Source organism: Hemitrygon akajei, unplaced genomic scaffold (assembly GCF_048418815.1).
Source record: "Hemitrygon akajei unplaced genomic scaffold, sHemAka1.3 Scf000075, whole genome shotgun sequence".
NCBI classification, from domain to species: Eukaryota; Metazoa; Chordata; class Chondrichthyes; order Myliobatiformes; family Dasyatidae; genus Hemitrygon; species Hemitrygon akajei.
In genome coordinates, this window is record NW_027331961.1 from 1,503,764 (window position 1) to 1,531,761 (window position 27,998).

Here is a 27,998-nt window from a genome sequence, read left to right on the forward strand (position 1 = left end):
TGATCCCTAAGAATTGAAGGGGGATTGGGATAAAATGTTCCACAGGAGGATTCCACGGGTAAACGATAATCCTACAAGACGAGAGGATGCAGAAAATGTTTGTACGTGTGTTGGGTCTGAACAGAGAACCAGAGGAGATGCGGTCTCGCTCTCTGTGTATCTGGTAGTGAGCAAAGTCACACACTATCAAGGGCAGGGGAGGACAATCTCACAATGGTATTTCTTTCCTTCTCACTGGGACAGTCTGCAGACGGTCTCTTCTCCCTCACTGGGAAGGGGGTGTTAATCTCTGACCCACCTGCTGCAGTCAGTGTCGGTCTGGGTGTCAGTAACAGTGAGAAGGAACATTGTCAATGGACGTGTCACAGGCATCAGGAAGCACGGCCATTCCTGTGATTTACTACCATTAAACCAATGGCCGTTGTTCCCTGATCTGATGAAGTCTTCAACATCCCTTCACAAGGAACCACAGAACCCTCCTGTCCTTGGGTAATTACTCACCGATCCCCTGGGCATTTGTCACAATTCTTCACAATCTGATTTATCACAGTTTAACCCAAATCTCTTTACATTGAGATGACACAATAGAACAGTTTCACAGTTCAGAGTGAGAGTTAAATCAAGTTACCTCAACTCCTGGCACTTGTGCAGCCCGGGTCCCAGCCGCTGGATTCCTTCACACTGAATGTGGCAGTCCTGCAGGTTGAGGTGTTTTATTGTATCACAGAGTCCGATGACATGAGACAGCACCGCGCAGTCAATCGGGGTCAGTGTCATTCCACGGAATGAAAGTGTTTCCACAGATCCCAATGCGTCCTGAGACAGTCCACGATTCTGAGACTCAAACAGGTAGTGCAATGTGTTCAGGAGGCTCCTTTTACCAGCTTCACTCCATGTGTTTCCACTCTGGCGTTTAACCTCCTCCTTCACCCAGTCAATCACCCGGCAGGTTGTTTCATGAGGAAATGGTCCCAGAAACTCCTCCAGGCCCCGAGCTGTCATTGGGGAGGACAGACCAGCAACAAAACGGAGAAATACCTCAAATCGCCCATCTGTCGTGCTGTGGACATCAGTGAGGAATTTCAGGATATCCCCGGGATGTGGATTCAGGAATTGTGCGACTGCAGCTACAAACTCTTGGATGGTGAGGTGTGGGAATGTGTACACCACGCTTTGGGCAGAATCCTCTCTCTCCAAAAGCTCCATCAGGAACCCGGATAGGAACTGGGAAGGCTGCAGATTGTACTTGACCAAATCTCCATCTGTAAACACAATCTTCTTCTCGGAAACTCCTCTGAAGGCCATCTGACCAACCCTGATTAACACATCACAGGGGTTCTCAATCTCACGGCCGTGGTTTTTCAGGATGTTGTAAATATAGTAGGAGTACAGTTGGGTGATGGTCTTGGGAACTCGCTGTGGGTCCCTGACTCTTTTTGTGAAGAAGGGGCCCAGTGCCAGAGCGAGGATCCAGCAGTAGGAGGGGTTGTAGCTCATGGTGTACAGGATCTCGTTCTCCTTCACGTGTTTGAAAACAGCTTCCGCCACCGTCTGATCTTCAAAATGTCTGATGAAATATTCCTTCCGTTCCTCATCAACAAATCCCAGGATTTCAGCCCAGACACTGATATCCGCCTTTTCCAATAAATGTAACGCAGTGGGGCGTGTGGTCACCAGCACTGAACACCCTGGGAGCAGCTTGCCCTGGATTAAACTGTACACAATGTCGGACACTTCACACCTCCACTCGGGATCTGGACACTGGTGCTTGGGTTCTGTATCTCTCTGACTGTCCGCAAAATCGATTTTGTGCTTAAATTCATCCAAACCATCGAATATAAACAGTAATCCCTCTGCGTTCTTCCAGACTTCTCTCAGGAAATTCGCAAAGTAATTATACTTATCCAGAATCAGTTCCCTCAGGTTTATTCTGCAATTAATGGTGTTTAAATCTCGGAATTTGAAACTGAAGACAAACTGGAATTGTTGGTATATTTTCCCAATGGCCCAGTCATAAACAATCTTTTGTACCATCGTTGTTTTCCCGATCCCCGGGACTCCGGCCACTGCTGCTGAACTCCCAGATTTGGATTTACTCCGGGAAAAGCTGCTGTGCAATAACTGATCAGTACGGATTTTTTCCAGTTGTCTGCGGAGTTGTTTCTCTCTATAATACTCATGGTCTCTGCCTCTTGCCAGCAGCTCATGTTCCACCAGTGTCCGATCTCGAACAGTAGAAATGACCGTGAGCTCAGCGTATCGATCAGCCAGCTGGAAAACCTTCACCTTCTCCGTCATCAGGATCGTGTTCACTCTCAGTGTTTCAGTTTGTGCCCGCAGAGTCTCCTTGTGTTTCTGTTGAACATCTTCCATGGGAACAGAGAACATATTCATAACGTTAAATGGCTCATCTGGCAAAGAACTTTATAACGGTATTTCAGTGTTTGAGATTACATGAATAAATTCAATGCTTCCATGGATATTAGGACAGAAAGTAAAATTCTGTTCACAGACACGGAATTGACAGCAACGGATGTCCCTGAAAATGTCCAATCCTCATGTTCTGGTTCTAGTTATTTGTGAAGGTGAACATTCCCCTGATTGCACTTTCTGAGGAATCTTAAACAAGCATCACTCCCCACTAACATCTTAACTACATTCTACAGAGGCGTGGTTGAGAGTGTGCTGACCTTTTGCATCACAACCTGGTACTCCAGCTGCAGTGCTGCCGACAAAAAAGCCTTGCAGGGGGTGGTTAGGGGAGCAGAGAAGGTTATTGGGGTCTCCCTACCTTCTGTCCAAGACCTCTTTCAACGTCGATGCCTCCAGAAGACACGGTACATCATTAAAGACCCCTCACACCCTCTCCATGAACTGTTTGTTCTTCTGCCATCAGGTAAACGTTACAGGAGCATCAAAACTAAAACCACAAGGCTACTAAACAGCTTCCTCCCACAGGCAGTCAGACTGCTAAATAGCTGCTCGACCTGACTCTGCTTTGGACACTTTTAACTTGCACCGAACACTTATAACTTGATTTAAAGCGACATGTGGCTGTTGTGTTTTATTATCTATTGTTGTGTTTATAATTTAGTGTTGCGTTTGTTATGTTATGATTGCACTGCTCCTGGGAAACGCTGTCTCATTCTGCCCTGCAGAGCTGATGTACGGTTGGAATGCAATCAAGGTTTTGAATCTTGAATATCCTATTGCAATCCTGACTGCACTCCCGTTACAAAAACATTTCACTATATTTAAAGCATTGTTTGCCTCATTAACAGAGGATGTTAATGTTGATCTGGTGTGGAACTATGGAGAGCAGGACACTGTGCATTTTGGCCAATCTGCACACTGGGGAGTCACAGGTGTCCACTGCTCTTGCATCAAAACAGGAGCAGAATACGCGGGAAATACTCAAGTCGGGCAGCGTCTGGGGGAGAATCACAGTGAAGTTGCGGATCGATAACCCATCGGAATGACAGGAATGAAAATGGGTAGTTTTCAATCGCAGTGATGGAGGATTGGTGGAAAGATGGAATCTGTGTTAATGGAAGAAGCCACAAGCGTCTGTCTCAGTGATGTACATCGTGTCTGTGGGAGAGGGTGGTGAAGTCTTGGCAACTGCTACTCATCAGTCTTGCTGTGGGGGTGTGGGGCGCTGTCTAATGAGGCCTCCGTCTGTCAGAGTCGACCATGGATGCCCTGCCCCTGCAAGCCGGGACACTCCGATATGGAGAGGAAGCTTCTGCCGATGTAGCAAGCTCCCTCTCTCCATGCATCTGATGTACACAAAGGAACGGCAGAGACTGACACAGCTTGGCACCAGAGGTGTCGCAGGAGATGCCAGTCTGCGTTGAACACCATTTAACACTGACTCAGGGACTCCAGCTCCAGGCTTTTCCCATTTGGTTTACTCCCAAACTCTTCCCCATGAGGGGTTACAGTTACAAGGCAGTGGAGTTTTGAGATCAGAGTTTTCTTGTTCCTGGGTGAGCTGCCAATCACAGCCGACAAGCCCCATCTGCCCAAAGCGACTGGTTGTAAGGCACCAGTAACCCACCTCTGCCCCTTCTCCTGTGGGAAGAAACGCTTCCACCGGGATTAGTGGCTAAACCGCACGTGAAGGCCAAGAGCTGGACAGAGGCTACTCGCCACTGGGAGCATTTAATAGGTCGCGGCAGCTCATCCGCACTGTCACCCCCCCTCCCCCCGGTTATAACAATCTTAAGCAACCAAGGGGCGCTGTATTATTGACAATGAATCGGTAAATTGGTTTATTATTTTGACATGCACCACTGTAAAATGGAAAACTTTTCTGTATGCGATCCAAATAGATCATTACATCACATCGGTGCAATGAGGTTGTACAAGGAAAAATGGAACAGAATAGTTCAGGGAAACAGTGTTTCAGTTGCCGAGAAAATGCAGTGCAGGCAGACGATAAGGTAGAAGGCCAAAGGATCATTGGGAGGTCAGCGTTGAGTTTTTTTGGGACTGTGTTCCTAAACTGTAGAATTCAACACCTTAAACTACAGTACTGTGCAGAAGTCTGAGGTGTATATTAGGACTGACACATTTTGTCTTTTATTTTCTAGTTTGCACTTTATCCCGTTGTGATGCGGTTTGAACGGCATCGTCTGGATGAAAGGTGCTTTATAAATCAGTCATTATTATTATTATTATTATTATTATTATTTTCATAGCCTAAACTGGTAAAACTTGAGGTACAGGCATAGCCAAGCACACTCATGTCTCAATTGATAGGAGATTTCAGACTATTCTCATGGTGTATAGTGTTATGGGTTTTTGAAGATTTACACAAGTATCGCCGTGTGGGCCTAATGTATTAATACTATTCTGTAAACCCTTTAGGATGATACCAGTTATCGATATTACGATTGGGATAAATAATACCCTGTTCGTGTTCCAATCTTTCATTTTGCCCTTTCAATTCAACATATTTCTAGCTTTTTTTTTACTAATTCATTTCTGTAAGTTATGTGTGTTTGGAATGGCTATATATATTTAAAAAAGTTGCTTTTGCTTGTTTATCCTGTAAAATTACATCCGAACGCATATCATGGATTATCCTATCTGAAATAATGATCGGACGCAGTATGATATGAAGGACTCTAACTCTAAAAGTGGAACAGGCTTGTACTTATTGTAAGTTATCGTGTTTTTCATCAGTTGTAGTTCAAGCAAGCTTTTTGGGAATGTTGTCTACCACTTGACTGTGCTTGTGCAAGTCATGAGATTCAGTTAAATCACTGCAGGATGTTGTAAAGTGTTGGATTGTTTCTGGTTTCTCTTGTAATTTTCAGCATTTATCGTCCTGAATCTATTGGTCGTTTATTCTGTATTATTGATGACTACATGTGTCAACAACCTTGTCCTGTATTGCTACAATGATCCCTTCTGTTTCTGGGAAGAGGTCTCCAACTCTGAGCCAGGGGCTCGACGCTTCCTTGTCGACATCTAATCAGCTCAGATCGTGTGGATGTCCTCCGTGGGGAGTCAGACTCTTCCATCGGTTAACGTTTTCTACTTTTATGATAGTTTCATTACTGTTATGGGTTATGCTTTCATTTACGTTCAGTGATGTGTACCCCTTATTGGATTTGCATATGCGTGTATGGAGTGCAGAATCCTGCTTGCGTTATGAAAGTATGTCAATAGAGCTAATTGTGGATTTCAGAAAAGAGTGAGCAATTCCAAATTCCTGGCTGTCAATATCTCCGAGTATCTAACCTGGACCCAATATATCGATGCAACTACAGAGAAGGCACAACAGTGGCTATATTTCATCAGGAGTTTCCAGCATCACTCGAATATTTCTACAGGTGTGACTTGCAGAGCGTTGTAACTGGCTGCATCACCGTCTGGTTCACGAGGAACGGAGTAAGGCGCGCATACAACGATTCAGGAGCAACTTCTCCTCTGACATCCAGTTTCTGAATGGACATTGAACCCATCGATAGTGACTCACTAATCTCTTTTTAAATTTCTATTTCTACACTAATTTATTTTAATATTTCATATAATCACACAGACATGCACAGCTATATATGTTCAACTTCCAGGCCCTGAAGCCACTTCGCTGCTCAGCCAGATCCACCGTCTGGCAGGCCACATGTCTCGCATGGATAACTCCAGGTTACCGAAAGCAGTACTCTACGGAGAACTCTCTCAGGGCAAGAGAGATCGTGGTGCCCCGCGCAGGAGGTACAAGGACCAAATTAAGTAGAGGCTCTCTCAGGTAAATATGGAGGTCAACGAGTGGCAGCCGCTGATTCATGGAAAAGCCAGGAATTCTGAGGAACCCAGAAGAGCGACTGCTGGAAAGAAGAGGGGATGCAAGAAGGATCCAACTACCCAAGCGCCTGCATCCCAGCTGTCCCTGTGTCCCAACTGCTCCCGAGTCCACAGATCCAGAATTGGCCCCTACCGTCAACAACAATCGTGTCGTCATCCAGTACCACCACCCCCCCTCACAGACACACACACACACACACACACACACACACACACACACACACACACACACACACACACACACACACACACACACACACACAACCAATCTACACTTTACTCTTTCTCCTAATTTCATTCTTAAGCTCCTTCCTGCGAGCAGTAACAGACAATACAGAGATCGTATTCAGGCACAGCTCTCCACCAACAACACACACAGCTTATGGCAAGCTCTGCACCCCAATGCAGACTTCAGAGCTAAGTGCAGTGGTGCTGCCAACATCGCTGCCTGTCTCCCAGAGGATCTAAGTCTCTTTACGCTCGGTTCGATATCGCCAACACTGAGATCCCGAGGAGAGCCGACAAAGCGACCTGCAAATTGGTCATCTCTGAGGCTGAAGTTCGCAGGTGTTTCCAACGAGTGGACAGTCGCAAGCCTGCGGGACCGGACGGCGTCCCAGGGCGGGTACTCAGGATGCGAGCGGCACAACTGGCAGGTGTATTTACGGATATTTTTAATCTCACCCTCTCCCAATGTAGAGTTCCCTCCTGCTTCAAATCATCCACCATTGTTCCTGTACCTAAAACAACTAAGGCAACATGCCTGAACGTCTGGCGTCCTGTCGCACTCACCTCAATAATAAGCAAATGCTTTGAGAGACTGGTCAAGGACTGCATCTGCAGCTTGTTACCACCCACACTGGACCCCCTACAATTCACCTACCGACACAACCGATCAACAGATGACACAATAGCCACTGCTCTGCACACCTCCTTAAACATCTGGAGAAGAGGGATGCTTATGTGAGAATGATGTTATTAGACTACAGTTCAGCATTCAATACCATCATTCCCTCCAGGCTTGACAAGAAGCTCAGAGACCTCGGCCTTCACCCTGCCTTGTGCAGCTGGGTCCTGGATTTCCTGTCAGATCACCAGCAAGTGGTAAGAGTGGGCTCCCTCACCTCTGCCCCTCTGACCCTCAACACAAGAGCCCCTCAGGGCTGTGTCCTAAGCTCCCTCCTTTACTCTCTGTATGCGCATGACTGTGTCGCCACCCACAGCTCCAATCTGCTCGTTAAATTTGCTGAGGATACTATATTTATTGGCCAAATCTCAAATAATAACGAGGCAGCCTACACAGAAGAAGTCACCACCCAGACACAGTGGTGACAAGAAAACAACTTCTCCCTCAATGTCGCAAAAACAAAGGAGCTGGATGCAATGTTGCAAAGACAAGAGGAATGGAGATAGGCTAACCCCTATTGACATCAATGGATCTGGGGTTGAGAGGGTGAACAACTTTAGGTTCCTCGGCATTCACATCACTGAGGACCTCACGTGGACTGTACACATCAATTGTGTGGTGAAAAAAGGCACAACAGCACCTCTTTCACCTCAGATCGAACCATAGAACCGTAGAGCATTACAGCACAGAAACAGGCCTTTTGGCCATTCTTGGCTGTGCCGAACCATTTTTCTGCCTAGTCCCACTGACCTGCACCTGGACCATATCCCGCCAAACCCCTCTCATCCATGCACCTGTCCAAGTTTTTCTTAAATGTCAAAGTGATCCCGCATTCACCACTTCATCTGGCAGCTCATTCCACACTCCCACCACTCTCTGTGTGAAGAAGCACCTTCCCCAATGTTCCCTTTAAACTTTTCCCCCTTCACCCTTAACCCATGACCTCTGATTTCTTTTCTCCCCTAGCCTCAGTGGGAAAAGTCTACTTGTATTCCCTCTATCTATACCCATCATAATTTTATACACCTCTATCAAATCACCTCTCATTCTCCTATATGCAAGGGGATAAAGTCCTAACCTATTCAAACTTACCCTGTAACTCAGTTTCTCAAGTCCCGGCAACATCTTTGTAAACCTTCTCTGCACTCTTTCAAACTTATTAATATCCTTCCTGTAATTAGGTGACCAAAACTGCATACAATACTCCAAATTCGGTCTCACCAATGTCTTATACAACCTCACCATTACGTTCCAACTTTTATACTCAATATTTTGATTTATAAAGGCCAATGTACCAAAAGCTCTCTTTACGACCCTATCTACTTGTGACGCCACTTTTAGGGAATTATGTATCTGTACTCTCAGATCCCTCTGTTCTACTGCCCTCCCCAGTGTCCTACCATTTACCTTGTATGTTCTAAATTGGTTTGACCTTCTGAAGTGCAATACCTCATACTTGTCCGCATGAAACTGTATCTGCCATTTTTCAGCCCATTCCTCCAACTGGTCCAAATCCCTCTGCAAGCTTTGAAAACCTCCCTCACTGTCCACTACACCTCCAATCTTTGTATCATCAGCAAATTTGCTGATCCAATTTGCCACATTCTCTTCCAGATTATTGAGATAGATGACAAATAACAATGGACCCAGCACTGATCCCCGTGGTACATCACTAGTCACAGGCCTCCACTCAGAGTAGCAATCCTCCACTACCACTCTCTGGCTTCTTCCTTTGAGCCAATGTCTAATCCAATTTACTACCTCTCCATGTATATCTAGTGACTGAATCTTCCTAACTAACCTCCCATGCGGGACCTTGCCAAAGTCCTTACTGAAGTCCATGTATACAACATCCACTGCCTTCCATTCATCCACTTTCCTGGTAACTTCCTCGATAAACTCTAATAGATTGTTTAAACATGATCTACCACGCAGCAATGGCAGGTATTCTTTGGAATAATGCACAAGGTGCAAAATCAGTTCATCCCCCAGAGAAGGAAGGATTCAAAGGGGGGAAAGGGACCACAGTGGTTGACAAAGGAAGTCAGAGATTGCATAGCATTAAAAAAAAGGAAATATGACAGAGCTAAGGTGAGTGGGAGGACAGATGATTGGGAAGTTTTTAAGGAACAACAGAACTTAACTAAAAAGACAATACGGGGAGAAAAAATGAGGTACGAACGCAAGCTAGCCAGGAGTATAAAGGAAGATAGCAAAAGCTTTTTTAGGTATGTGAAGAGAAAGAAGATAGTTAAGAACAATGTTGGGCCCGTGAAGAATGAATTGGGTGAAATTGTTATGGGAAACAGAGAAATGGTAGAAGTATTTAATGAGTACTTTAGATCTGTTTTCACTAAGGAAGACACAAGCAATCTCCCAGATGTATGGATGGGCCAAGAACATCGGGTAACAGAGGAAATGAAACAGATTGACATTCGGAAGGAAACAGTGATGAGAAGACTGATGGGACTGAAGGCTGACAAATCCCCAGGTCCAGATGGTCTGCACCCTAGGGCACTAAAGGAGGTGGCCCTGGAAATTGCGGATGCATTGGTAATCATTTTCCAATGTTCCTTAGATTCAGGATCAGTTCCTGAGGATTGGAGAATGGCTAATGTTATCCCTCTTTTTAATAAAGGAGGGAGGGAGAAACCAGAGAACTATCGACCTGTCAGCCTGACATCGGTGGTGGGAAAGATGCTAGAGTCCATTATTAAGGATGAAATAGTGGCATATCTAGATAGCAGTGATAGGATTGGGCCGAGCCAGCATGGATTTTCCAAGGGTAAATAATGCTTGACTAACCTATTGGAGTTTTTCGAGGATGTAACCAGGAAGTTAGACGAGGGAGATCCAGTGGATGTAGTGTACCTCGATTTTCAGAAGGCATTTGATAAGGTCCCACATAGAAGATTGGTGGGTAAAATCAAAGCTCAGGGCATCGGGGGGAAGGCATTGACATGGATAGAAAACTGTTTGGCAGATAGAAAGCAAAAGGTAGCGGTGAATGGGTGTTTCTCGGAATGGCAGGTGGTGACTAGTAGGGTGCCACAGGGCTCGGTATTGGGACCACAGCTGTTTAGCATTTGCGTTAACGATTTGGATGAAGGCATAGAAAATAACATCAGCAAATTTGCTGATGATACTGCGCTGGGTGGCAGTGTGACGTGATGAGGATGTTAGGAGAATTCAGGGTGACATGGATAGGCTGGGTGAATGGGCAGATACTTGGCAGATGGCGTTTAATGTGAATAAGTGTGAGGTTATCCACTTTGGGAGTAAGAACAGGAAGGCAGATTATTATCTGAACGGTGTAGAGTTGGGTAAGGGAGAAATACAAAGAGATCTAGGAGTCCTTGTTCATCAGTCACTGAAGGTGAATGAGCAAGTGCAGCAGGCAGTGAAAAAGGCTAATGGAATGTTGGCCTTTATTACAAAGGGAATTGAGTACAAGAGCAAGGAAATCCTCTTGCATTTGTACAGAACCATGGTGAGACCACACCTGGAGTATTGTGTACAGTTTTGGTCTCCAGGGTTAAGGAAGGACATCCTGGCTGTAGAGGAAGTGCAGCGTAGATTCACGAGGTTAATTCCGGGGATGTCTGGACTGTCTTACGCAGAGAGGTTAGAGAGACTGGGCTTGTACACGCTGGAATTAAGGAGATTGAGAGGGGATCTGATTGAAACATATAAGATTATTAAGGGATTGGACAAGATAGAGGCAGGAAATATGTTCCAGATGCTGGGAGAGTCCAGTACTAGAGGGCATGGTTTGAGAAAAAGGGGTAGGTCATTTAGGACAGAGTTAAGGAAAAACTTCTTCTCCCAGAGAGTTGTGGGGGTCTGGAATGCACTGCCTCGGAAGGTAGTGGAGGCCAATTCTCTGGATGCTTTCAAGAAGGAGCTAGATAGGTACCTTATGGATAGGGGAATCAAGGGATATGGGGACAAGGCAGGAACCGGGTATTGATAGTAATTGATCAGCTATGATCTCAAAATGGCGGTGCAGGTTCGAAGGGCCGAATGGTCTACTTCTGCACCTATTGTCTATTGTCTATTCAAGGTCCGAGGGAATACCCTATCAGGTCCTGGGGATTTATCTACTCTGATTTGCCTCAAGACAGCAAGCACCTCCTCTTCTTTAATCTGTATAAGTTCCATGACCTCCCTACATGTTTGCCTTGTTTCCATAGACTCCATTCTTGTTTCCTTAGTAAATACAGATGCAAAATACCCATTTAATATCTCTCCCATTTCTTTTGGTTCCATACATAACCGACCACTCTGATCTTCAAGAGGATCAATTTTATCCCTTATTATCCTTTTGCTCTTAACATACCTGTAGAAGTTCTTAAAATTATCGTTCACCCTGACTGCCAAAGCAACCTCATGTCCTCTTTTAGCCCTCCTGATTTCTTTCTTGTATTTTCTTACTCTTTTTATACTCCTCAAGCATCTTATTTCCTCCCTGTTGCCTATACATGTTATGCATCTCTCTCTTCTTCTTTATCAGAGTTCCAATATCCCTCGATAGCCAAGCCTCCTTATTCTTATTCATTTTGCCTTTAACCCTGACAGGAGCATACAAACTCTGCACTCTCAAAATTTCTCTTTTGAAGGTCTCCCACTTACCAATCACATCCTTGCCAGAGAACAACCTGTCCCAATCTACGATTTTTAGATCCCTTCTCATTTCTTCAAATGTGGCCCTTTTCAGCTTTAGAACGTCAACCCGAGGACCAGATCTATCTTTACCCATGATCAAGTTGAAACTAATGACGTTATGATCACTGGAACGAAAGTGTTCCCCTACACAGGCTTCCGTCACCTGCCCGAACTCATTTCCTAATAGGAGATCTAATATTGCATCCTCTAGATCTAGGTAGATCTATATATTGATTTAGAAAACTTTCCTGAACACATTTTACAAACTCTAACCCATCTAGACGTTTAACAGTATGGGAGTCCCAATCAATGTGTGGAAAATTAAAATCCTCTACAATCACAAATTTCTGTATCCTGCAGTTGTCTGATATCTCTTTGCAGATTTGCTCCTCCAATTCTCGCTGACTATTGGGTAGTCCATAATACAACCCTATTAATGTGGTCATACCTTCCTGTTTCTCAGCTCCACCCATATTGCCTCAGTAGACAAGCCATCTAATCTGTCCTGCCGAACCACTGCTGTAATATTTACCCTGACTAGCAAAGCCACCCCCCACCCTTCATCCCTCTGTCTCTATCACGTCTGAAACATTGGAACCCTGGAACACTGAGCTGCCAGTCCTGCCCCTCCTGTAGCCAAGTTTCAGTAATGGCTATGATGTCATAATTCCACGTGTCAATCCAGGCCCTCAGCTCGTCTGCCTTTCCCACAATACTCCTCGCATTGAAATATACACACCTCAGAAGATTATTACCACCACACACAACCTTACTATTTGTGACTTTGCATGAACTACCAACATCATTTATTTTTACCCCCGTTCCACTATCTGCTCTGGCACTCTGGTTCCCATCTAGTTTAAACCCTCCCCAATAAAACTAGCAAACCTCCCTGCAAGTATATTGGTCCCCTTGTAGTTCAGGTGTAACCTGTCTCTCTTGTACAGGTCCCACCTGCCCCTGAAGAGGACCCGATGATCTAGAAATCTGAAACCTGGCCCCCTACACCAGTTTCTCAGCCACGTGTTCATCTGCCAGAGCATCGCACTCTTACCCTCACTGGCACGTGGCACAGGCAGCAATCCGGAGATTACTACCCTCTGTGTCCTGTTTTTCAACTTCCTACCAAGCTCTCTGTACTCACTCTTCAGGACATCCTGATGCTTTCTACCTATGTCTTTGGTACCGATGTGTACCACGACATCTGGCTGATCACCCTCCCACCTCAGAATGCTGTGCAGGCGATCAGAGACATCTCTGACCATGGCACCCGGGAGGCAACAAACCATCCGGGAGTCTCTGTCACGACCATAGAATCTCCTGTCTGTACCCCTGACTATGGAGTCCCCTATCACTACCCGCTCTCCTCTTCCTCCTCCCTCCGTTCTGCACTGCAGAACCAGACTCAGTGCCAGAGATCCGGCTGCCGCAGCTTGTCCCAGATAAGCCATCCTCCCCCACCCGCCCCAACAGTATCCAAATTGGTATACCTATTTTGGAGGGGAATGGCCATAGAAGAACCCTGCATTAACTGCCCTTTCCCCTTCGCTCGCCTGACGGTAACCCAATTACCTGTGCCCTGTTCCTTAGATGTAACTATCTGCCAGAAGCTACTATCTATAATCTGCTCAGTCTTTCGAATGATCCGGAGGTCATCCAGCTCCTGCTCCAGTTCCCTAATGCGGTCTGTTAGGAGCTGCAGCTGGATGCACTTCTTGCAGGTATCGTTGTCAGGGACACTGGATGTCTCCCTGACTTCCCACATCCTGCAAGAGGAGCATTCCGACATCCTGCCTGGCATATTCTCTAGTCTGAACGAAAAAAAAGAAAAACAGATGGTAGAGATGGTTGAGGACGTTTGGGATGGGCCCCTAAATGCTAACGATTTTCTATAGGGGCACAATTTTGTGCATCCTGACTGGCTGCATCACTGCCTGGTATGGGAACTGTATTTCTCACAATCGCAGGACTCTGCAGAGAGTGGTGCAGACAGCCCAGTGCATCTGTAGATGTGAACTTCCTATTATTCAGGTCGTTTCAGAGATAGGGGGTAAAAAGTGCCCGAAGGATCATTCTAGACCCAAGTGTCACCAAGCACAAACTGTTCCAGCTGCTACCATCCGGGAAATGGTACCGCAGCGTAAAAGCCAGGACCAACAGGCTCCGTGACAGCTTCTTCCACCAGGCCATCAGACTGATTAATTCATGCTGATACAATTCTATTTCCACAATTGTATACATAAATACAGACTCACTGCACACACTTTACTGTAATCGTGCTGCTGGCGCAGAAAAACAATTTTCACGACATGTGTCCATGATATTAACCCTGATCGTGAACATTTTTATCTGGCTGTTGTCTCATTTTTTTAGATCTGTTATTCATCATCCTCATACTGTCCTCGTTCATATCAATCCAAGTGCGCTCCAGTGCACACGGTGTTTTCCAGAAATTGCTATTTAAGTTCTTATTTTTTTGCATATTTTCCAGACCAGGATATTTTACCAAAATTATACATCAATATGGGCACAGTCAGTGTTTACTACCTTCGTTATATTTTTACTGTTCAGCTCTGTTTGGCAGATTTTCTTGATCCTTGATGTAAATTCAAAGTTTGTTTAGCCTTGCAGTAAATTCAGATTTTCTTCAGCCTTGAAGTAAATTTTGTTGGAAGGTTTTCCTTTATCACACTATTATCTATTTTCTTTGCTTATTGATATCCTAAATATCCGTTTCATATTCTGTTACATTGCATCCTGATGCTCCGTTTGATATTCTACCGGCTCTATTGCACCTTTCTTTATGTTTAATCATGTTCTGTACTTTCCTAGTCTGAAGTTCATGCTTATATATTTGGAAATTAGTTCCATTATTTGAATGGTTCGTTTCAGCTTTACTGCTGCAAGAGCAAATATTTTCAAATCATCAATGTATAGCTGTGTCAAGGTATAGTTCATCTATTTTTCTGATTAGATATCTGATTTTTATCTGTTTCAGTAAATTATGAGTGGGCTTAAAGCTAGACAAAACCATAGTGGGCTTAGTGAGTCGCTTTGGAAAATCCCTCCATTTATTTTGATAGTGGTCGTTGTTCCTCTGTGGTTGTTAATAGGATGATTATTTTACGCGAATGCTTCATCAGTTGTAGAAATTTCACGTATTGTATGAATTTTATATATATTTGGAACTTCTCTTAAACACAAGGAACAGAATCAGATGTGTTTTTTTTTGATTGACAATACAACACTGAAAGTTTTCTGCTTTCCACAGGGTTTGAAATAGAATAATCTGTTACCTGTTGTTCAAACCCGAACGGTATTCTGTCTGCTCTCCTGTGAGTATATTGCGGTTATCTAAGTTGTTATCTGAGTTGTTATTAGTTACGAGATGTACGATGCTATAATTTTAGATATAAAATTGTCTTATTATTATTAAGAGCCAATAATAACATAGTAGGTGACCATTTAGTAGTCTTATAAATGCAGAATAAAGCTGTCATTGAGGCTGGTGGTACATACCTTCAGCCTTTTATATGTTCTGCCCCGTGGGAGTATGACAAAGAGGATGTATGAGGTGGTTTGGGGTTCAGTAGCAAGGCTTTGGTTCGGGTTTGTGTCTTGCCAGCTTGATTGAGTTCCTCCAGGAGGTGACAAAGGTGATGGATGCAGTCACACATGGATATTGTCTACTTGTATATTGGTAGAGTGTTTGACAAAGTCCCACATGGGAGGCTCATACAGAATATTAACATGCTTGAGAACTGTGGGGAACTGTCCTGGCTGCCAGGGACACAAACTGGGAGAAATGTCTTGGCTGGCGGGTGGTGAATCTGTGAAATTATTGTCATAGACGGCTGAGGAAGTCACTTCATTGGATATATTTAAAATGCAGGTCAATATGTTCCTGATTAGGAAGAGTGTCAACGTTTACTGGGATAATGGGGTAAAGAGGAATTGAAGAGCAAATTCACTGAGCCGAATGGCTTAATTCTGCTCCTAGGTCTTATGGTTTTAGGGAGCATCTGGAGTATTGTGTTCACTTCTGATTGTCCAGCTCTTGGAAGGATTGGAGAGGGTGCAGAACAGGTTCATCAGGATGTTGCCTGGGTTCGGTGGCATGTGCTACAAGTAGAAGTTTGATAAACTTGGTTTGTTTACTCTGGAGTTAGAATAGAGATCTGACTGAGGTGTACAAGTTTGAGAGATATGAGTCTGGGTTGACAGCCTGTATTTTGTTTATTTTTTACATATGACTGGTGTCTAATACCAGAGGGCATTTGGTTAAGGTGAGATGGGGTAAATTTACAGCAATTGTGGGTAGTTTTTTAACAGAGTTGTGAGTGCCTGGAATTTACTGTCTGAGTCAACATGGCTTTGTGAAGGGAAGGTCGTGCCTCACGAGGCTAATTGAGTTTTTTGAAGAGGTAACAAAAAGCAATTGACGGAGGTACGGTAGTAGATGTGGTCTACATGGATTTTAGCAAGGCATTTGACAAGGTCTCTCACGAGAGACTCATCCAGAAAATCATGAGGCACGGGATAAGTGGAACCTTGGCTGTTTGGATAAATAATTGGCTTACAGGAAGAAAGCAGAGGGTAGTAGTGGAAGGGAAGTATTCTGCGTGGAGGTCGGTGACTAGTGGAGTGCCGCAGGGATCTGTCCTGGGACCCCTGCTATTTGTGATTTTTTATAAATGACCTGGATGTAGAGGTGGAAGAATGGGTGAGTAAATTTGTGGATGACATGAAGATTGGAGGAGTTGTGGATGGAGCTGTAGGTTGTCGAAGGTTACAAGAGGATATAGACAGGGTGCAGATTTGGGCAGAAAAGTGGCAGATGGGGTTCAATCCGGATAATTGTGAGGTGATGCATTTTGGAAGGACAAACCAGAATGCTGAGTATAAGTTTAATCGTTGGTTACTTAAGAGTGTGAATGAACAGAGGGACCTTTGGGTTCAAATCCATACATCCCTTAAGGTCGCTGCACGGGTTGATAGGATAGTTAAGAACTCCTATGGGAGGCTAGGCTTCATTAATAGGGGGATTGAGTTCAAGAGTAGAGAGGCCAAGTTACAAATCTACAAATCTCTGGTGAGACCACACTTAGAGTATTGTGTTCAGTTCCGGTCACCTCATTATAGGAAGGATGTGGAAGCTATGGAGAGGGTGCAGAGGAGATTTACCAGGATGTTGCCTGGTTTGGAGAACAAGTCATGTGAAGCAAGGTTAGCAGAGCTGGGACTTTTCTCTTTGGAGCGTAGAAGGATGAGAGGGCACTTGATAGAGGTCTAAAAAATTATGAGAGGCATAGATAGGCTGGATTGCTAGAACCTGTTTCCCAGGGCACCAATAGCAAACACTAGAGGGCATATGTACAAAGTTAAGGGAGGGAAGTTTAGGGGAGACATCAGGGGTAAGTTTTTTACAAAGGGTTGTGGGTGCCTGGAACAACTTGCCAGGGATGGTGGTGGAGGCTAAAACATTAAGGGTATTTAAGAACCTCTTGGACAGGCACATGGATGAAAGAAAAATAGAGGGTCACGGGGTAGTGTGGGTTTAGTACTCTTTTTAAAGGAATACATGGGTCAGCACAACATCCAGGGCGGAAGAGCCTGTACTGTGCTGTAGTATTCTAGTGTCTAGAGTCTAGTGACGGGTCATGTCGGAGCGAACTATGTTATAGATGCTCCTAGTTATACATGAATGTGCAGGAAATTCAAGGAAATGGTCAATAATATAAGAAAGGATGCCAAAGTATTTTTTTTCTTTCCCAGATATATAAAGAGTGAAAAAAGGGAGAGGGTCAATATCGGATCACTAGAAACTGCTGTTGTAGTTGCATTAACGGGTGAAAAGGAAATGCCAGACAAACTCTGTGCAAGTCTCTGGCAGAATTCCAAAAGGTAAAGAACATCAGCAAACAGAATTGCGTGTAGTGCTATTACAAAGGAAAAGGGGCTTGGAAGATGAAAGGTCTGAAGATAGAAAAGTCACCTGGACTGGGTCATACAGTGTATCAGGTGCCTGCCTAGGGTGTGTTGGGATTCCCAGAGCGTTAGGACCTGGAGTGAAGGCTTCAGCAGAACCAACAGCTGGATTAATAGAAAAATATATTGTAGAATATTCAGGCTGCAAAGAGAGATTCGTTGAATTGTTACTTGAATCCAGAGATCAGCGAATGACTAATGGCGAATTTTGATTCCCAGGTTTTGCCAAGTCACAGACTAACAGTTGAGATGTGGTTTGAACTGTGCGTTTCATCACTCACCGATCAGCTGAGTGGGTAATTCAGATAAACCTTGGCCGATGTTCATGTATTCCTGTGGATCAGGACCTGTTTAAATATTTAAAAAATCCATGGAAACAGAGGTAAGATAATTAAAATAACTAAAATGTTTATCTCAATGTGCCTTTGTGTTCAGTGCGTGGTTTTAACATACCGAGTTCCTGTATTTCCCTCAGTATTCTGTCCAACTTCGGTAACTCAGTCCTCCACATCAGAAAGGATTCCCACATCGCCCTCCGGGCCTGGGAGCCTTTGCCATTCACCAAACTGAGGAAGAGTCTGGAACTCTCTGTCCGGTTTCCCTTCTCTGTCAGCTCAGTGACTTTCTACAAAAGGAAACAATGGACTTATTGTGGAGCAGACAGACAGGCATGGAGAATGTGCAGGAAAGTATCTGTTCATGGCCCCAGTAGCTTCAGAACAGATGCAGTCACTGGGCTGTTGCCTCATCCTCTCTGGGTTCAGTCATTAACAGAGAAACAGTAACTGAAGGAAATTCTAAATCAATAGTATGTAAGAATAAGGATTTCCTGACACCCTGCAGTAGATGCAATGTGATTAATTTCCTCGATCTGTCAATGTGCAGCATTACATCAACAAGATGTGACAACAAGAACTGAAGAGAGGGGAGAGAGAGAGCAAAAACAAATGGATGGCGGGCATCACTGAATCCTGGCTGACAAAAGTTTATAGTTGGGTGCTTAAATCCAAGGATAAATATTGAATCGAAAGGATACGCAGGTAGGTGAAAGTGTTGGGTTGAAGCTGCTGTCATTAAAAATGAAAAGTCCTGAGAAAGAGGTCATGTCGGATTAGACGATGTGGATGTTAACAATCTGCGTAGGTAAAATGACCCTGATGGAAATTATATACAGGCGTGTTAACAGTAGCCAGGATGTGGGCTACAAATTACAACGGGGAAGAGGAGAGGCATGGAAAAAGATCAATGGTCATGGGGAGTCTCAATATCCAGGTAGCTTTGGAAAATCAGGTCGGTGCTGAATCCCAAGTGAGGGAATTTATAGAATGCCTATGAGATGGCTTTTGAGAGAAGCCTATGGTTCTGGATCTGGATTCTGTGCTGTGTATTGCACCAGATTTGATTAGGGAGCTTCAGCTAAATAAACCCTTAAGAGGCAGTGATCATAAAATAGCAGAATTCAGCCAGCAGGTTGAAAGGGAGAAAGTAAAGTTAGAGGTATCAGTGCTACAGTAGAATAAAGGAATTACCTCGGCATGAGAGAGGAGCTGGGCAAAAATAAATTCGAAAATGGCACTAACAGGGACAATGGCAGAACAGGAATGGCTGAAGTTTCTCGGAGGAATTCAGAAGGTGCAGGACAAATGATCACAATGATGAAGAATTATTCTAAAGGGAGGATGATCAACCGTGGCTGACGAGGTAGTCAAAGCAGCACAAAAGCAAAGGAGATGGCACAGAATATTACAAAATATAGTAGAAAGCTGGAGGACTGGGATGTTTTTACAAATCAACAGAAGGCAATTCAAAAACCGTAAATAGAGAAAATATGAAATAGGAAGGTAGGCTAGAGAATAATGTAAAATAGCTTACCAAATGGTCCGTCTGATATATGAAGATTGAAAGAGAGGTGAGTGGATATTGGACCACCGGAAAATGACAGTGGAGAGGTACTGTCAGGGGACAAGGAAATGCCGGAAGATATTGGTCGGCATTTTGCGTCAGTCCTCACTGTAAAAACACTAGAACGTACCAGATATTTGAGAATGTCCGGTGGCAGAAGTGAGTGTATTTGCAATTATTGCGGAGAAGGCGCTTGGTAAGCTGAAAGTTCTGAAGATAGATGAGTCCAGATCAACTCACCCGATTGCTTCTGAAGGAGGAGGCTGAAGAGATTGTGGAGACATTAGTAATGATCGCTCAAGAGTCACTAGATTTTGGAATGGTTCCGGAGGACTGATCATTTTAAACTACAGGCCAATTAGTCTGATCAGCGTTTGGGAAGATGTCAGCAGTCGATAATTGAGGATAAGGTTTCGGGGTATTTGGACGCACATGATAAGAAAAAAGGCCAACATCCATGGGAGGGAATCTTGCCTGACAGAACTGTTGGAATTGTTTGAGAGAACAGCATGCTGGGTCGACAACGGAGAGTCTGTGCAAGTTGTTTACTTGGACTTCCCGAGGACCTTTGACCAGGTGTCCCACATAGAGCGATGAAAAAATGGACACATCAGTGGCAATTGGAATGTAGTATAGTGAGGTACATGGCCATATACTTTAGCAGAAATAATGAAGACGTAGACTATTTTTGAATCTGGGAGAAAATTCAGAAATCGGAGTTGTAAAGAGTCTCTGGAGACCTGGTGCAGGATTCCATGCAGTTTGAGTCGGTGTTCGGAAAGGCAAATACAATGCTAGCATTCATTTCGAGAGGATCAGAATATAAGAACAAGCACTGGCCAGACCGCACTCGCATATTTTGATCCCCTGATCAGAGAAAATATGTGATGGCATTGTGAAAAATCCAGAGAGGAATCTAAACTAACAGAACCAGTTATATTAAACCAGATTTTGATGGGAATTTTTCCTGGATGCACCTGTACTGGCCGGAGTGTGGAAGGATGAGGGGGAATCTAATTGTAACCTGTGGAATATCGAAAGGCATTGAGAGGACGTGGAGATGATGTTTCTAAGTGGGGGAGTCTAGAACCAAACGGAACAGCCTCAGATTAGAGGGACGTCCATTTAGAGCAGAGATGAGGAGATTCTTTAGCCAAGGAGTAGTGAATCTTAGAATTCATTGGAACTGACAGCTGCGGAGACCAGGTCATTGGGTATATTCAAAACAGAGGTTGGTACCTTCTTGACTAGTCTGGTCAGCAAAGTTCACTGGGAGAAGGCAGGAAAATGGGGTTGAGGGGGATGATGTAATGGCGGAGCAGAATCGATGGGCCTAATGGCCAATTGTGCTCTGATGCCTTATGATCTTATGATGTGTAAAGACAAAAGAAGATTAAGAAATGTCAGTGCGGCTATATTATAATGGGGATGGTTACTGCCTGGCACTCATTCCGTAAAATGGTAATGACTTCCTGAATGCAGGCATGGGCTTCCTGATTAACTGAGAAATTATGAATTAAACATTGAATAGTCTTCAAGCAACATACACCTATGATGGAATTAAGATAACTGAATATGGATGGGCTTAGGACATTGCTCTGAGAAATAAGAGAGGTAGCGTTTAAGGGTAAGCACAACATTGTGGGCCGAAGGGCCTGTACTGTGCTGTACTGCTCTATGTTCTATGTTCTGTGTCCCGCATTTGAATGATTGATCTCCTAGAATAGTTACCAGTAGGGAATTGGAAAGGTTTTCCATAACACGATTAATGGACAACAATTATGGAACAAATCAGCATAATTCCCTGATGGTCCACTGCAGTGTAAAATAATCCCTCAGTTTCACTGCTGCCAGGTCTGAGGAGTTACAGTTGTGAAAGAAATTTACCCAGCAAAGCAGACGTCTCCAGATGATGAATTTATAGATCAGCATCATATTTACAGATTACCTCTTGCCTTTGGATAATGCCTGTGTGATTCATTACAGACAGCGCCAATGAATCCCAACGAGAACGGAGTTACTCACGGGTGTAACCCACTTGATTTTCTAATACCACTCATGGCTGAATAGGTCAGATCTAGGACAAGACAATCACTGTTTGTGAGCTCCAAGGAGAGTGACCTGAAATGCTGTGTCCCTGTCTCTCTTTAGTCAGATATTCAGCAAGTTAGCAGATTTTATTTTTGTTTGCCCCTTCCCTTTCAGGAAAACCTATTGATCTTCTTCCCTTTCAGGACAACCTGTTGATTTTTTGAGATCATGAGATATCAGCTAGTCACCAGATTTATTTTATGTTTTGTGCTTTCTTCTGCCCTTTTAGATCAAACTATTGATGTTTGTGGTCATTTCAGCTTTGTGCGTGATCTTTCACTCCAATCAATCTCAGAGTATTTCGAGGAAGTTAACAGGAAAGTTGATGAAGGCAAGGTTGTGGATATTGTCTACATGGACTTCAGCGCGGTATTTGTCAAGGTCCCGTATAGGATGTCGGTCTAGAAGATTCAGTTGCTTAGCATTCAAGATAAAGTAGTAAACTGGATTAGACACTAACTTTTTTGAAAGAATCCGGAGTGTCACTATAGACTGTTGCATTTCTGATTGGCGCCTGTATCTCGTGCAGTGTCACGGTGATCAGCGCTGTGCCTGTTGTTGTTTGTCATCTATATCAATGATCTGGATGAAATTACGGTGAAGAACATCAGCAAATTTGCTGATGACTCCAACATTGGGAAGGCGCAGTGGACAAAGAGGAAGAGTACAACAGCTTGCAGTGAGATCTGGACCAACTGGAGAATGGGTTTAAAAGGGGCCGATGCAATTTAATGCAGACAGGTGCAAGATGTTGCACTTTGGATGGACCAATCAGGGTAGATCTTACACAGCGACCGGTAGAACAAAGTGATCTGGGAATACAAGTACATAAGCCATTGAAAGTGGCAGCAAATGTTGATTGGCTCTGAAAGAAAGTTTCTGAGCGCATTAACATTGGTAAATGAAAATATCGTGTCGGATATGATGTTGTATCAGACGTTGGAGAGGCCTAATTTGGATATTATGTGCAGTTCTGCACACCTACCTGCAGGACAGATGGAAATAAGTTTGAAAGAGTACAGAAAAAAAAACATTACAAGGATGTTACCTGGACTGGAAGACCTAAGTTATAAGAAAAGAGTGAACTGATTAGGACTTTATTCATTGGAACATGAAAGATTGAGCGGAGATTTGATAGAAGTGTACACAATTACATTGGGATATAGATAGGATAAATGCAAGCAGGCATTTTGTACTGAGGTAAAGAAGTACTGCAACAAGGGGTTATCACTAAAGGGTGAAAGGTGAAAAGTTCAAAGGGTACAAAGGTGAAACCGGTTTACTCAGAGGGTGGTGAGAATGCGAAACTAGCTAGCAGGGCAAGTAGTGCAAGTGGTTAAGAGAATTCTGAATAGATGCTTGCGTAATGAGCGTATAGAGCGCCATGGCCCGGTGCAGGTCAATGGGAATAAGTAGATTCTGTAGTCTGGCATGGAATAGATGGGCCAAAAGGCCTGTTTCTGTACTATACTTTGCTGTGACTATGACAAGTCAGCCACACATTGTTTGGGAACTCACAGAGCCAAGACAAGCTGTGGTTAGCTGGTTTCCCTGCCTCAGGTACCGCAGTGAAGCCGGTTGGCCCAATTGACAGTTTAATACTCATCCTGGATTAATGAGATGACGTGAAGCTACCCGACGGTTCAGCCAAGATTTGAAATTAGTTTCAGACCGAATGCCTTTTGGAAGTCCAGATATGCAGCCACTGCTCTTACTTCACACTGATAAATACAGCAGGTGATACAGGAAAAGGTGATGCTAAACCTGCAGTTCCCAGTGCTCCCCACCTTAAAAAATGAAACCAGATCTGCGAGAGACGAGTCAGAGATCAAAGTCTCCATTCCCAAGTCGATCTCCTAAAACGTGCAGGAGATTAATGTTGATCACTATTCCCCCTGATACCAGCAGATCAGTGACAATACACGAACTGCACTCACCTCATTTTCTTGTCTACTGAAATGTCCCTCCTTTGTCAACATCCAACCGAGTCTCTCAACCTTTTCTTCAATTGCTTGTTTGAGTCTGTCCCTGTAGAACTTTGTCAGTTGGTACAGTCGATATTCCTCCCCCTGTGCCAGGAGGTCGGAGATTGTAAACTCTGGCTCTGTGAATATAAAAAGGAAAATGTAGGCTTGAACTCAGATATCCCTCGTCTCCACCGCTCTCACCCAACTCAACAAAAAACCGTTTCTTGAACCTGCCTACAGATACAAAATTGGATTAATTCTCCATCTCCAACACCATCACACTGAGCACGGAGTCCCCCTACGGCTGTGTGCACAGACCACTGCTGTTCACTCTGCTGACCCACGACTGTGCTGCAACACACAGCAAGAACGACGAGTCAGCTTACAGAGAGGAAGTGCAGCGGCTAACGGACTGGTGCAGAGCCAGCAACCTGTCTCTGAATGTGAACAAAACAAATTTCTTGGTGTTCATCTCGCGGAGAATCTCACCTGGTCCCTCAACACCAGCTCCTTAGCAAAGAAAGCCCAGCAGCGTCTCCACTTTCTGCGAAGGCTTAGAAAAGTCCATCTGCCACCCCCCATCCTCATCACATTCTAAGGTGGTTGTATTGAGAGCATCCTGAGCAGCTGCACCACTGCCTGGTTCGGAAATTGCACCATCTCAGATCGCAAGACCCTGCAGCGGATAGTGGGGTCAGCTGAGAAGACCATCGGGGTCTCTCTTCCCGCCATCACGGACATTTACACCACACGCTGCATCCGTAAAGCCAGCAGCATTATAAAGGATCCATGCACCCCTCATAAAATTGTTGTTGTGTGTTTTCTTTTTTTTCCTCTGTGTTGTGACCAAATTTGGAGTGGAAATGTGCTGGTTAATGAGAACCGTACATCCTGTCGGGTGACCATCCCAATAAGCCGGTGACTGGACACATTTACTCCCAGTAAAATAGCACGATAAGCACAGTAATACTAATCACAGCAGTTGAACGCACGGATGACCACGGGATCATAATGCACCGGTGTCCGGTGATACCGGGAAATATCACTGTGATTATCTTCCACAAGCTAAAATCTCCCTCGGTCACTAACTGTCCAGTAGTCTGTGTCACACAAAGACCAGCAACGGGATTACACATGGTCCAGTCTGCTGGATCACACATTCTCCAGTTGCTTTGTCACACGAGGGGCTGGAGACTGGACAAGGGGACTGGAGTTGCTTTCTCCAGTCCCCTTAGTCACAGACTGACCGTTCCCTTGAGACGCACGTCCTCCGGTCCCCTGGGTCACAGGCTGACCATTCCATTGAGATCTATGCTGACCTCTCCCCTGGTTCCCATCTTATCCCCCACCTGCTGATCATCATGTAACAACTATGCATGTCATTGGCAAAGTCTTGGTTATAGAGCTTTGTGTGTAGTTGCAGTTGCTAATCTATAGGATGGAGGTGATGAAGCTGGAAAGTGTGTAGTGAAGAATGAACACTACGCTACTGGGCTAGGGTGTTGTTTTTTGTGTTATATTGTTGGGCTGGGACAGCTTGCCCTGGAGCTCAGGAGCTTGAAGGGAAACCTTACACACACACACACACACATACAGTAATCAGGGGTGCAGATAGGATAGATGGTCATAGTCTTTTTCCCCGGGTAGGGGAGTCTGAGACGGGGGCAGAGATTTAAAAGGGACCAAACGGGCATTTTTTCACGTGGTGGCTGATGGGTATAAATTACATGCACCCAGAGGAGGCCGCAAACACAAATAAAATTGCAAAATTGAGAGCATGTGGGCAGGAAAAAGGGGAGAAGAAGTTTACGAGGGAAATTTGGGAAAACTGCAGGAAAATGGGACATTTAGATCAGCATGAATTATATGGGCCGAAGGACCCGTTTCCAGGCTGGAGCATCGTTTTTATTCCAGCTGGAATCTCAGAATTGAGCACAATCACAATGTCTACAGGTGACAGAGACATTTGGTCATTGGTTATGCCGGGTTTCCCAGCCAAGATCCTGGGAATTTAAATTCAGGTAGAAGATCATCTCAAGAGGGAAATATTTAGAAACTGAGTTTCACCATTTCTCCACATCCCAGACATTCACTGGGGTGTTAAAACTCCGAAGCAGATCACAAATGTATCTACAATGAGCTGCCTCCTGATCCTCAGCCATTCCCAGCACCGGTAATGATCTCCGCTCCGCTACAGAAAACAGATTTCGGTGACACCCCTCCTCCTTTGCGTAGCAGGCAAGAAAAACCAGGGGGGAGTTGGTAGCTTTCCTTCCAAAACCTGAAATGCTGTGTTATCATAGAATCTCGGAAATCCCGGAAATGCTCCTATCATCTGCTTCTGAATTTTATAAATGAAAGTTGATGATGTCTTACTCCTCAGGGCTTGTCCGGAGGTGAAACGGACCCTGACCCTGAACATTCACATAAACCACGAGATCGCTGTCACATTCCTGTCTGTGTTTCACTCACGACCACCTGATTCAGGAGCCCCTGCTCCTTTCACTCAGCTGAAGCTTTGGATGATGAGCGGAGTGATTGGACCATTTCTGGTGTCAGGTCCCTGCGCGGGAACTGTTGGATTGATCAATTACTCAAGGCCGCTTTACCAGTGGGATAAATGACACTGCTGGATGAAACTTTTCTATGCTCTGTTAACACCTCTGTCAGTTTTTTTTTCCATCTGAACTATTGTGTACAAACGCGATAAAAGTTTAATTCAAAGATCCCTGTGATCATACCTTTGTCCATTTTGATTCTGACTGGCGATTGTTGATTGTCGTCGTCTTGAAAACACTTTGATCGCTCTGCAGGACAGCTCCACCTGCTGGTGAGGCTCTAAATTTCACAACAAGCAGACAGTGAGTCAGAGAGTACGACTACTTTGCAAATATGGCAGTATTTCCATCCCCTGTAGCATTTGGCATGGGGACCAAACATTCCCTGTTAGTAACCACTTCCACACCATATCTGTCCACTGATACCTGGCGCATCTACTGACAGAGTCACAGTGCAATAAAATCCAAATTCAGAGCGTTCAGCCCAACGAGACAATGCCAACCACAGTGCCCACTGAGATGGTCACAATTTCCTGTGATGGGGCCATCTCCCTTCGGGCCTTTTCACTCCATCTACACACCCCAACTGCTTTTTGAATTATGCAACTGCACCTGCCTCATCCACTTCCTCTGGCTGTTTCCTCCACATGATCCCCAACATCTGCATGAATCCGCTGCTGATCAGATTGGCTTTGCAATCTCTTTACCGGCCCCTGTCCATTTAGATCCCCTAGATGCTACGATAATCTTCTCTGTGAACAGCAACTACTAATGTTGTGCATTCTGCGAACTTACCAGTCAAGTAATCCTTGTGTAATCGCATCCAAATCATTGCTATAAAATAACGAATATCAAAGGCCCAATTGTAGCCTCACGGCACATCGCTAATTACTCGCCTCCATTGCGAGGAGAAACCTTCAACCAGCACTCTTTGCTTGCTACCTTGAAGCTAATTTTGAATAAATACAATCTGCTCTCTCCGGACAGCATGGGACCTGATCACCGAGACCAAGCGGCCATGTGACACCTTGTCAAAGGCTTTGCTGAAGTCCCATGGACAACATCCATGGGAACATAACTTTGAATTTCCACCTCTGCTTTATGTCACGTTCACAGGTTCTGACAATGTAATTAGCAGAAAAGTACTTGATGAGGCCAAGGTATGTCAATGTAAATTATGGGTTGCCATGTGCTAGTTAGGACTGAATAAAATTCAGAGGTGGGATATTTTGCTTTATAAATGGTCTGTTATCTGCAGAGGCCTACGCGACGATATATTCCAGGGTAAGTATATCACTGCAGATTGCAATAGCCAATGGGATCAAGGGCATGTTGCTGCAGTTCATGGTAATTCCACATTTCTACAATAACTACAACACGACACACTTGGGGCTTCTTATAAAGGGAAGAAATTGTCAACGCATTTTAAGGTGATTATAACGTAACAAGGAATCATCAGAACTGACCAAAAGCTACTTCAGATGATGCAGGACCTTCAAATGAGCAAAGACTGAGAGAATGTGAGTGACTTTAAAGAGCTGGGCTTCTGAAAGCACATTACCAGACCTGGAGTGATTGCAACTTGGTCTGACCGAGGCATTCCAC

At 44.5% G+C, this 27,998-nt stretch overlaps 1 protein-coding gene across 1 annotated transcript; it reads right to left on the minus strand.

The window, feature by feature from the left end:
• Positions 1-624: 624 nt before the first annotated feature.
• Positions 625-27,993, minus strand: LOC140722350 (NACHT, LRR and PYD domains-containing protein 3-like). Its single transcript, XM_073037115.1, has 5 exons — positions 27,955-27,993; positions 26,577-26,673; positions 23,806-23,972; positions 18,329-18,500; positions 625-2,366 (listed from the first exon to the last, which is right to left on the minus strand). The coding sequence occupies exons 1-5, from the start codon at positions 27,991-27,993 to the stop codon at positions 625-627; spliced, it is 2,217 nt and encodes a 738-aa protein (XP_072893216.1).
• Positions 27,994-27,998: the final 5 nt, after the last annotated feature.

Coding starts and splice junctions, on each gene's coding strand:
- LOC140722350 (XM_073037115.1), bottom strand. CDS start 27,993: ATGCCTCGGTCAGACCAAGTTGCAATCACTCCAGGTCTG. Junction 26,674..27,954: donor TTGCAATCACTCCAGGTCTG/GTAATGTGCTTT, acceptor TGTGAAATTTAG/AGCCTCACCAGCAGGTGGAG. Junction 23,973..26,576: donor CAGAATCAAAATGGACAAAG/GTATGATCACAG, acceptor TTATATTCACAG/AGCCAGAGTTTACAATCTCC.